Source organism: Otolemur garnettii, unplaced genomic scaffold (genome assembly GCF_000181295.1).
Source record: "Otolemur garnettii isolate 467f Iridium unplaced genomic scaffold, OtoGar3 scaffold00019, whole genome shotgun sequence".
Classification (NCBI taxonomy): Eukaryota; Metazoa; Chordata; class Mammalia; order Primates; family Galagidae; genus Otolemur; species Otolemur garnettii.
The window spans coordinates 12,595,548-12,607,247 of record NW_003852414.1 but is presented as its reverse complement, the minus strand read 5'-3'; the positions used below and the strand labels follow the sequence as shown (position 1 = coordinate 12,607,247).

The 11,700-nt window shown below is 42.6% G+C and overlaps 1 protein-coding gene across 13 annotated transcripts in view; it reads left to right on the top strand.

Annotated features, from left to right (window-relative positions):
• MLLT10 (MLLT10, histone lysine methyltransferase DOT1L cofactor) overlaps positions 1-11,700 on the top strand; it is a 204,559-nt gene that overhangs the window by 13,563 nt on the left and 179,296 nt on the right. For all 13 annotated transcript variants that reach the window (XM_023511344.1, XM_012803354.2, XM_023511343.1 and 10 more), the window contains one exon: positions 1,562-1,641. In XM_023511344.1, coding sequence (XP_023367112.1) covers positions 1,562-1,641 — 80 coding nt within the window. The remainder of the gene's footprint in view (positions 1-1,561; positions 1,642-11,700) is intronic.

Sequence of the window (11,700 nt, the reverse complement as noted above, 5' to 3'; positions counted from 1 at the left end):
GCCAGCCACATATACCTGAACTGGCAGGTTCAAAACCAGTCCGGCCCACCAAACAACAATGATGGCTACAACCAAAAAATAGCCTGGCGTTTTAGCAGGTGCCTGTAGTCCCAGCTGCTTGGAAGGTGGAGGCAGGAGAGTCGTTTGAGCCCAGGAGTTGGAGGTTGCTGTGAGCTATGATGCTACGGCACTCTACCCAGGGCGACAGCTTGAGGCTCTGTCTCAAAAAAAATTTTTTTTTGTTTTTAGTTACTGGTTTGGCACCTGTCGCTCAGTGGTTAAGGTGCTGCCACATACACTGGGGCTGGTGGGACCTTGCCCAGGCCTGCTAAACAAGGACAGCTACAACAAAAAACAAAACAAAAGAGCTGGGTGTTGTGGCGGGTGCCTGTAGTCCCAGCTACTTGAGAGGTTGAGGCAAGAATTGCTTAAGCCTAAGAGGTTGAGGTTGCTGTGAGCTTAGACACCAAGGCACTCTACCAAGGGCGACATAATGAAACTGTCTAAAAAAAAAATTTTTTTTTAAACTTTTTTTTTTTTTTTTTAGAGATAGTGTCTTTCTTTGTAGCCCTCTGTAGAGTGCTGTGGTATCACAGCTCACAGCAACCTCCAAGTCCTGGGCTTAGGTGGTTCTCTTGCTTTAGTCTGAGTAGCTTGCCACAAGGCCTGGCTTTTTTTTTTTTTTTTTTTTTTTTTTGAGACAGAGCCTCAAGCTGTTACCCTGGGTAGAGTGCCAGCTCACAGCAACCTCCAACTCCTGGGCTCAAGCGAGTCTTCTGCCTCCGCCTCCTAAGTAGCTGGGATCACAGGCGCTTGCCACAATGTCCACCTATTTTTTGGTTGCAACCGTCATTGTTGTTTGGCGGGCCCGGGCTGGATTTGAACCTGCCACCTTAGGTGTATGTGGCTGGTGCCTTAGCCACTTGAGCTACAGGCACTGAGCCAGGCCTGGCTATTTTTTTGTTGCAGTTTGGCTGGGACTGGGTTTGAACCTGCCATGGGTACGGGCCGGCACCCTTCCCACTGAGCCACAGGCGCCACCCTTTTTTTTTACTTTTAATTAAGTTTAGTAATTTAATTTGATTACTTTTTTTACTTTTTATTTAAATATGTTTGGTAAATGGGATATTAAATATTTTAATTTTCTTTTTCTTTCTTTTTTTTTTTTTTTTTTTGAGACAGAGCCTCAAGCTGTCCCCCTGGTAGAGGGCCATGGCATCTTAGCTCACAGCAACTTGTATCTCCTGGCTCAAGCGATTCCCCTGCCTCAGCCTCCCAAGTAGCTGGGACCACAGGCGCCCGCCACAACGCCCGGCTGTTTTTTGGTTGTGGCCATCATTGTTGTTTGGCAGGTCCGGGCTGGGAATTCGAACCCACCACCTTAGGTGTACGTGGCTGGCGCCTTAGCCGGTTGAGCTATAGGCGCCGAGCCTTTAATTTTCTTTAAAGCAGATAATTGAATAGTTTGAGAGATAGTTACTCTAATGGGACTTTGGAAGGATATTTGATTCTTTATAATTCTTCTAATCTTAAATTTTTAAAACATTTTATTTCCCAACAGCGTGCTATGGCATTGTTCAAGTACCTACTGGACCATGGTTTTGCAGGAAATGTGAATCTCAGGAGAGAGCAGCCAGAGTGGTAAGGATTATTTATCAAAAGCATTAAGATTCTTCAGTGAGTAGCTTAGGATGCTACATTAACATTGCAGTTTGAAAGGTTGTCAGTTTTTTGTTCAAATATTTGAACTTAAAGAATATGGGCCAAATTGTGACTTGGAGAATTAAATCTGAGAAGCCGATCAAACCGAGTAACTATACTTTGAAAACATAAAGACTTAAAATTGTATTTGGACTTAAACTGTACTTACAAAATCAAGAAAGCCTGAAGTGGTTTAAAGGTTACTTTGACTCATTATGGTTAGAATAGGGCAGTAGAAACAGGTAGTTATGTTAATGATTCTGCTAGGTTTGTTCAATGGAAAAAAAAAAATAAGAATTTAAGTGGCTATATTCTTACTATGTCTGCATGTGTATTGTTTGTTTAACTTTGAATACTGGCTGTTTCCTGACAGTCCCCTAAACAGGAAAAACTTCCTTTTTTAGTTGGCTGGCTACCTTCTTTCTGAGCTTTGTAAACCTGTAAAAATGAGGGAGGTATGTTTTTTCTTTGGAGCCAGAAGCATTTTTCCCAATTGAACTTATGGAAATATCAGGGAGAAATAGGTTTCATTTACTTTAGTCATACAGAAATAATACTATTTGCTTTCTTTTGTTATTGACTATGGAATTCGATAGAAGGCAGAAAACAAACATTTCAACTTCTGGGCATATAGCAAAACCAGAACCTTTTGATCAGTAAAAATATGACTGAGTAACCTATGTATTATAATGAGTCTCAGAGCAATGTTTTTATATTCCTTTCATATGTTTTGATGTTTGTGAGAATGTACTATAGCAGAATTACAGCTTTTGTTCTTCTAGCATTAGCATAATGGGATATAGCAAATGTAGGATGAAATCATAAAAATTTTAGGACTTGATGAAGAGTATGTAGGTCTACTCTTTGACTTTTTTCTCCTTGTACCTTGATGCAGTTTGGGGTTAGGATACCAAGCAGAGGAATGTATACTTTGTAAATAAACAGCTGGGCACGGTTGCTCATGCTGCCTGTAATCCTAGCATTCTGGTGGATTACATGGTGGGTGGATAGTTTGAGCTCACAGGTTCAAGACCAGCCTGAGCGATAGTAAGACCCTGTCTCTGCTAAAAGTAGAAAAACTAAGGCAAGAGGATTGCTTGAGCCCAAGAGTTGGAGGTTGCTGTGAGCTATGACAGCACTCTACCTAGGGTGACAGTTTGAAACTTTCTCAAAGAAGAAAAAAATGTGTGTATATATAAGTAAACACAATGAGATGAGGCTGTTCCAGGGGCTGTCATAGTAGAATGGAGGCAAGAAAAGAAAATAGGAATGTGAGTATGAAAAGAAGATAAGGCCGGATGAGATGGTTCACACCTGTAATCTTAACACTAAGAGAGGCTGAGGTGGAGGCTCGCTTGAGCTCAGGAGTTTGAGACCAGCCTGAGCAAGAGTGAGGTCCTGTTTTTAATAAAAATAGAAAAAATTAGCCATGGTGTTGTGGCAGGCACCTGTATTCTCAGGTTTTCAGGAGGCTGAGGCAGGAGGATTGCTTTAGCCCAGGAATTTGAGTTGTTGTGAGCTAGGCTAGGCCATGGTATTCTAGCCTGGGCAACAGAGTGAGACATCGGCTTAAGAAAAAAAAAAAAAAAAAGAGAGAGAGATGAATGGAGACTGATTGAATGCCAGCATCATTTGCCTTAGATGACACTTGTTGCCTATTTTTATTACTTCTCTCTTAGGATATGGTTAAGGTGAATAAAGTAGTTATTTTAAAAGGTATGTAAGGGAGCACATTTACTTCAACTTAACTTGGTGGCATATGGAAGACATTAAATGTTTTAAAGAAGAGGCAATCCATGTTAGGTGGCTCATACCTGTAATTCTGACACTTTGGGAAACCTTGGTGGGAGCATCGCTTCAGGTCAGGAATTTGGGATCCAGCTTGGATAACATCATGAGACCCTGTCTATAAAAATAAAAAAGTAGCTGGTGGTATGAACCTGTAGTCCCACGCACTTAAGAGGCTGAGTCAGGGCTGGGTATGGTGGGTCATGCCTGTGATCCCTATTTTCTGGGGTCATGCCTGTGATCCCTATATTCCAAGAGAGAGGATTGCTTGAGCTCAGGAATTTGAGACTAGCCTGAGCAAGAGTGAGACCCCATTTCTACTAAAAATGCAAAAATTAGCCATGCCTTGTGGCAGGTGCCTGTGGTCCCTAATACTTGGGAGGTTGAGGCAGGAGAATCGCTTGAGCACAAGAGTTTGAGGTTGCTGTGAGCTATGATGATGACTCCAGAACACTCTACTCAGGGCACTCTACCCAGGGCGACAGAGTGAGACTCTTTCTCAAAAAAAGAAAAAATGTGTAAGGCAGGTCGAGGTGGCTCACGCCTGTAATCCTAGCACTCTGGGAGACCAGGGTGGGTGGATTGCTTGAGTCACAGGTTTGAGACCAATCTGAGCCAGAGCAAGACCTTGCCTCTAAAAATAGCTGGGTGTTGTGGCAGGCACTTGTATTTCCGGCTACTGGGGAGGCTGAGGCAAGAGAATCGCATGAGCCCAAGAGTTTGAGGTTGCTGTGAGCAGTGACGCCATGGCACTCTATCAAAGGCAACAAAGCGAGACTCTGTCTCAAAAAAAAAAAAAAGTCAGAGTTAGGGTCATTTGCATCCAGGAGTTTGAGGCTACAGTGGTTCTGCCATTGCTTTCCAGCCTGGGTGACAGAGTGAGACCTTATTTCTTTTTCTTTTTTTCCTTTTTGAGTGAGATAGTCTTATTTTGTCACCCTTGGTGGAGTGCCATGGCTTCAGCCTAGCTCACAGCAACCTCAAACTCTTGGGCTCAAGGGATCCTCTTGCCTCAGCCTCTCAGGTAGCTGGGATTACAGACTCCACCGCCCTGCCTAGCTATTTTTTCTATTTTTAGTAGAGACATCTAACTCTTGAGCTCAAGCAGTCCACCTGACTTGGTCTTCCAGAGTGCTTAGGATTATAAGCATGAGCCACTGGGCTCAACCTGTAAGACCTTATTTTTAAAAGTAAAAGAAAAGAAAAAAAGATAAAAAATAATTATAAAATGTAGGGTTCTTTGTAAGAAGCAAATCTCTTTCTAAGCTTATATAAGCAAAGAAAGGATATTTTTCTTTCATTCATTCTTTCATTTATTCATTCATTGGAGACAAGAGCCTTGCTCTGTCATTCTGGGTAGAGAGTGCTGTGGCATTGTCTTACCTCACAGCAACCTCAAACTTGGGCGCAGGGGATCCTCTTGCCTCAGCCTCCCTCAGTAACTGGGACTATAGTTGCTGGCTTTAACACCCGGCTAGTTTTTCTAATTTTATTTTTATTTATTTATTTATTTTTTTTGAGACAGAGCCTCAAGCTGTCCCCCTGGGCAGAGTGCCGTGGCATTACAGCTCACAGCAACCTCCAACTCCCGGGCTCAAGCGAGTCTCCTGCCTCTGCCTCCCAAGTAGCTGGGACCACAGGCGCCCGCCACAACGCCTGGCCATTTCTTGGTTGCAGCCGTCATTGTTGTTTTGGCAGGTCCGGGCTGGGGATTCGAACCCGCCGCCTTAGGTGTATGTGGCTGGCGCCCCAGCCGGTTGAGCCATAGGCGCCGAGCCAGTTTTTCTAATTTTAGAAGAGATGGAGTCTTGCTCTTGCTCAGGCTGGTCTCAAACTCCTGAGTCCCATTGCCCCACTTGCCTCTGTATCCCAGAGTGCTGGGGTTATAGGCATGAGCCAACACTCTGGGCCAGAAAGGATGTTTATTATGAGGATACAAGAGCCTGGAACCTCAGTGTGGAAATGTATCCCTGACACAGAAAGGGAATTGAATTAGTCTTAATCTTATTTCTACTGTGTCTGCATGCCTGCTTCATTTCCTTTCTGCAGATTTTGTCTGCTACTTACTCCAACAGTCGATAGCCAACTTTTTGAGTGTTTGCTCTGTTGCAGATACTGTTATAAAACAGTTATAAATGTTTTATACAAATTTTCTATTTAATTATTTTATCAAATCTGTGAGGTAGATATTGATTTATTCAATTTTATGGATAAGGACACTTTTTTTTTTTTTTTAAGAGACAGAGTTTCGTTTTATCGCCCTTGGTAGAGTGCTGTTGCGTCACAGCTCATAGCAACCTCCAACTCCTGGACTTAGGTGATTTCTCTTGCCTTAGCCTCCTGAGTAGCTGGGACCACAGGCACCCGCCACAACACCTGGCTATTTTTTGGCTGCAGTTTGACTGGGGCCGGGTTCAAACCCACCACCCTCAGTATATGGGGCTGGCGCCCTACTCACTGAGCCACAGGCACTGCCCAGGACACCATTGTTTTGAGGGGACTACAAAACTAGTTGGAATCTGGGCTGTGATCAGATGATGGTTGATGATCTCAATCATCATCTTATATATTGTCTGCTGTGGTCAAAGATGACCATACTTCAGCTCCTAATAATTTCTTTTGTTTTTTTCCTTATATATTTTTTTGTTCTAGAGGTAAGGTCTTGCTTTGTCACCCAGGCTGGAGTGCAGTGGCATAATCATATCTTACTGTAGCCTCAAAATGGACTCAAGCAATCCTCTTGCCTCAGCCTAACCCTAACCTTAACCTTACAAGTTACCAGGCCTTACAAGTAACCCTCAGCCTTACAAGTAACCAGGACTATAGCTGCTACCACACCTGGCTTTTTTCTTTTTTTTTGCAGTTTTTGGCTGGGGCCAGATTTGAACCTGCCACCTCCAACATGTGGGACCGGTGCCCTACTCCTTTGAGCCAAAGGCGCTGCCCCACCTGGCTTATTTTTTAGTGTTTTTTATTTTTATTTTTAACACAGTGTATCTGTTGCCCTTGGTAGAGTGCTGTGATGTCATAGCTCACAGCAACTCCAACTCCAAGGTGCAAGTGATTGTCTTGCCTGGCTATTTTTTGTTGCAGTTGTCATTGTTGGTTAGCTGGCCTGGGCCAGACTTGAACCTACCACCTTTGGTGTATGTGGCTGGCTGGCGCTGTAACGACTGTGCTACCGCACCAAGTCTCTACTGCATAATTTCAAAGAGATGCAAGGGATTTATTTTATTTTATTTTACATATTTTATTTTATTTTATTTTTTCGCAGTTTTTGGCCAGGGCTGGGTTTGAACCTACCACCCCCGGCATATGGGGCCGGTGCCTTACTCCTTTGAGCCACAGGTGCCACCCATTATTTTACATATTTAAATATAATTAATTAATTTTTTTAGAGATAGAGTCTTACTTTGTTGCCCATGGTAGAGTGCTATGGCATCATAGCTCACAGCAACCTCCAGCTCCTGGGCTTAGGTGATTCTCTTGCCTCAGCCTCCCTAGTAGCTGGGACTACAGATGCCCACCACAACATCCGGCTATTTTCTGTTGCAGTTTGGCTGGGGCTGGGTTTGAACCTGCCACCCTCAGCATATGGGGCCAGCACTTTACCCACTGAACCACTGGTGCTGCCTGATTTAATTTTTTATTTCTTTGGAAACAGATTCTCACTATGTCAATTTTGGTAGAGTGCTGTGATATCGTAGCTCATAGCAACCTCAAACTCTTGGGTTCAAGAGTTTGAACCCTTGCTTAGCCTCCTGAGTAGTTGGTACCACAGGCACTTGTTACAACACCTGGCTGCTTTTAGAGATGGTGTCTCATTGATTAGGTTGGTCTCGAACTCCTGAACCCAAGCAATCTACTGCTTTGACCTCCCAGAGTGCTAGGATTATAGACGTGAGCCACCATGCCTGGCCCAGGATATTTTATATTTCATTATTATTATTATTTTGACACAGAGTCTTACTACGTTGCCCTCGATAGAGTGCTGTGGTGTCACAGCTCAGAGCAACCTCAAACTCTTGGGCTTAAGCGATTTCTTGCCTCAGCCTTCTGAGTAGCTGGGGCTACCAGCACCTGCTACAACACCCGGCTATTTTTTGGTTGTAGTTGTCAATTGTTGTTTGGCAGGTCTGGGCTGGATTTGAACCTACCAGCTCCAGTGTATGTGGCTAGTCCCCTAGCTGCTGAGCTACCGGCGCCAGATATTTTATATTTTAATTGTTCTTTTTTTTTTTTTTTGGAGACAAAGTCTCACATTGTCTGTAGTCCCAACTACTTTGGGAGGCTGAGGCAAGAGAATCGCTTAAGCCCAAGAGTTTGAGGTTGCTGTGATGTCACAGCACTTTACCAAGGGCAACATAGTGAGACTCTTTCTCAGGAAAAAAAAAAATCTCATTTTATTGTCCTTGGTAGAGTGCTGTGATGTCATAGCTCACAGCAACATCCAACACTTGGGGTCAAGAGATTCTCTTGCCTCCACTTTCCTGGTAACTGGGACTACTGTTGTGTTCTACAACGCCGGGTTATTTTCAGATGTGGGATCTCGTTCTAGCTCATGCTGGTCTTGAACCTGTGAGCTCAGGCAATCTGTCTGCCGTGGCCTCCCAGAGTGCTAGGATTATAAGTGTGAGCCACTGTGCCTAGCCTCATTGACCTCTTTTTATTGCAGTTCTTCCTGGCTTCTTATTGTGAGAGAGGAACTGCTGAGTGGAATCAAAATCAAAGTTTTAGGAATTGATTTAAGATTGCATTGTATTTTAATGTTTGCTCAATGAACATATTTGTAGAAATAAATTGGTATATATTTGTAAAACCATATTAATTATATATGTCTGTGTTTAATTCCACTAATCAACGTGTTAATAATATATTTAATTATCATAGCTGGTTCTGAATAGTATACAACATATACTAAATGTCTGTGTATTTCTGCCTGAAGGAATGAATGGTAGTCATGATATTTGCTTCAAATCTTGCCTTTTGCTTAAAAAGAATAATTAAAAAAAATCTTTTAGAAGTTATGTTGTAGTACTTCTTACTCTCTCCGTAGACTAAGTCAGCCATTATTCTTTTATTGTCTGTAGGTCCCAATCTCTAGTTTTTTTTTTTTTTTTTTTTGAGACAGAGCCTCAAGCTATCTTGCTGGGTAGAGTACTATGGCATCACAGCTCACAGCAACCTCCAACTCCTGGGCTCAAGCCAGTCTCCTGCCTAAGCCTCCCAAGTAGCTGGGACTACAGGTGCCAACCACAACGCCTGGCTATTTTTTGGTTGCAGCCATCATTGTTGTTTGGCGGGCCCGGGCTGGATTCGAACCCACCACCTTAGGTGTATGTGGCTGGCGCCTTAGCCACTTGAGCCACAGGCGCTGAGCCCCCATCTATGTTTTAATGCTTAAACTATGTATTTGTATATTTCCATAAACACGTGTAGTAGTGTGTTTTATAGGAATGTGTTGTTCTGCAACGTGTGATATGGGTATATCATTATATTCTTTTTATCTGAGTTTTAGTGTTCTGTCACAGACTGTATTATAGGTTATTTAATTCTCTTATTGAAGGCTCGTTGCCTGTAGCTCAAGTGGCTAAGGCGCCAGCCACATACACCAGAGCAGGCAGCTTCCAATCCAGCCCGGGCTTGGCAAACAGTAACGACAACTACAACCAAAAAATAGCCGGGCGTTGTGGTGGACGCCTGTAGTCTCAGCTACTTGGGAGGCGAGATAAGAGAATTGCTTACTCTCTTATTGATTGTCATTTGAGTTTCTAATTTTTAAATCCTTTTTTTTTAATACTCTGCTGATTTGGGGGTTATATGCGCAATTTGTTTTCTTTCAGTGAGTGCCTTTAAAATGTTAATGCATATTCTTTGTTTTTCTGTGAGTTTAAAATTAATATCTGTACTCTTTCTGAACAAAGCCAAGGGTTAGGATGCCTTGCTTCTTTTTATACTCTTGGCCTGCAAAATCTGTGTTATTGTTATCTTTGTTAATTCTACTTATTTTTAATCTCCTAAATTAGTTATTGTGGTTCTTTTTTTTTTGGAGACAGAGCATCAAGCTGTCCCCCTGGGGAGGGTGCTGTGGCATCACAGCTCACAGCAACCTCCAACTCCTGGGGTCAAGTGAGTCTCCTGCCTCTACCTCCCAAGCAGGTGGGACCACAGGTGCCCGCCAAAATGCCTGGCTATTTTTTGGTTGCAGCCATGATTGTTGTTTGGCAGGCCTAGGCTGGATTCGAACCTGCCACCTTAGGTGTATATGGCTGGTGCCTTAGCCACTTGAGCCACAGGCACTGAGCCTATTGTGGTTATTCTTTGAAGTATTTATAATTTAAACTTAACATTACTAATGCTTTTGCTCCACAGGTTTTTTTGTTTCCTTATTGCTTTATGGGTTTATTTTCCTTCTTTATGAAGGTTTTTTTTTTTTTTTAATTTAGGTTCTATGAGTAGGAAATAAAGAAGAAAGCTGTATTAGTCTTTTTATGTCTAAGGATTTCATTAATATCCTCTGTTGTAAAGTAGTCTGCATTCTGAAATAATAGCTGTTATATTCCTGTAACTAAAGATTTTGTTCTATGAATAGTTTGTCTTCTGGTTTTTGTATTAATTTGTGCTAATAGGAAATCTGTTGGTAGTCTGTTTAACCTGTTTGAACCTTTGTGTGCTTTTTATTCTGAGGCCTCATTATCCTTCTAATTTGGAATATTTTCTATTTATCTTCTCAAATATTGTCAGCTTCTCTGTTACTTAAGTGTGCAATTTTGATTCTGTTTTCCATGTCTTCTAATTTATCTTTAATATTTTCTGTTTTACCTCTGTATTAAGGATAATCTCTTTACCTCTATCTTTATTTTTATTTACTTATTTTTTTTTAGAGACGAAGTCTCATTTTGTCGCTCTCAGTAGAGTGCTATGGTGTCACAGCTCATAGCAACCTCCACCTCTTGGGCTTAGGTGGTTCTCTTGCCTCACCCTCCAGAGTAGCTGGGACTACAGGGGCCCGCCACAACGCCCGGCTATTTTTTTGTTGCTGTTGCAGTTTGGCCAGGGCTAGTTCGAACCTGCCACCCTCAGTATACGGGGCTGGTGCCCTACTCACTGAGCCATGGTTGACACTCATATCTTTATTTTTAGATAGTCTCACTCTGTTGCCCTGGGTAGAGTGTTGTGGCATCATAGCTCACAGCAAGCTCAAACTCTGGGGTTCAAGTGATCCTCTTGTCTCAACTTACTGAGCAGCTGGGTCTACAGGTGCCCTCCACAAGGCCTGACTAGTTTTTCTATTTTTAGTTAGACACATTGTCTTGCTCTTGTTCAGGCTGGTCTGGAACACCTCAGCTCAAGCAGGCCACCCATCTCGGTCTCCCAGAGTGCTAGAATTATATTTTACTAGTGCATATCACTTGTTCTAATTTCTGTACAAGCTTTTTAGCTTGTATACTTTAAATAGAATGTCTTCAAAGTTAAAACAGTTGCTGGCCTTTTTTTCCCTTACTGGTGATTCATATTATCTAATATTTGATTTTAAATTCAGCTTAGTAGCCTAAGTTCTTGTACCTATGAAAGAGGTGATTTAAAGTTAATAGATTTGGTGGCTCAGTGCCCATAGGTAAGTGATTTTTGGTGCTGGCCACATACACTGGGGCTGGAGGTTCGAACCCAGCCTGGGCCTGCTAAACAACGACAACTACAACAAAAAAGCTGGGCCTTGTGGTGGTGCCTGTAGTCCTAGCTATTTGGGAGGCCGAGGCAAGACAATTGCTTAAGCCCAAGAGTTTGAGGTTGCTATGAACTGTGATACTACGGCACTCTAGCGAGGGTGACATAGTGAGACTCTGTCTCAGAAAAAAGAAATTAATAAAGTTAGCAGACTTGGTATTTGCCACCATAGACCAATTACAAATAGATTTCTTTCTTCTTTTTCCTTTTCTTCTCTTCTGCTCTCTCCCTTCTTTTCATCTGTTCTTTTCTTCATCATCGTTTCTTTCTTTACAGAGTCTTACTCTGTTGTCCCAGGTTAGAGTGCCTGGTTGTTAGCCCAGTTCACAGCATCCTCAAACTCCTGGATTCAGGCAGCTCACAGCATCCTCAAACTCCTGGATTCAGGCAGTACTCCTGCCTTAGCATCCTGAGTAGCTGGGACTACAGGCATCTACCATAACACCCAGCTAATTTTTCTATTTTTAGTAGAGACGAGGTTTC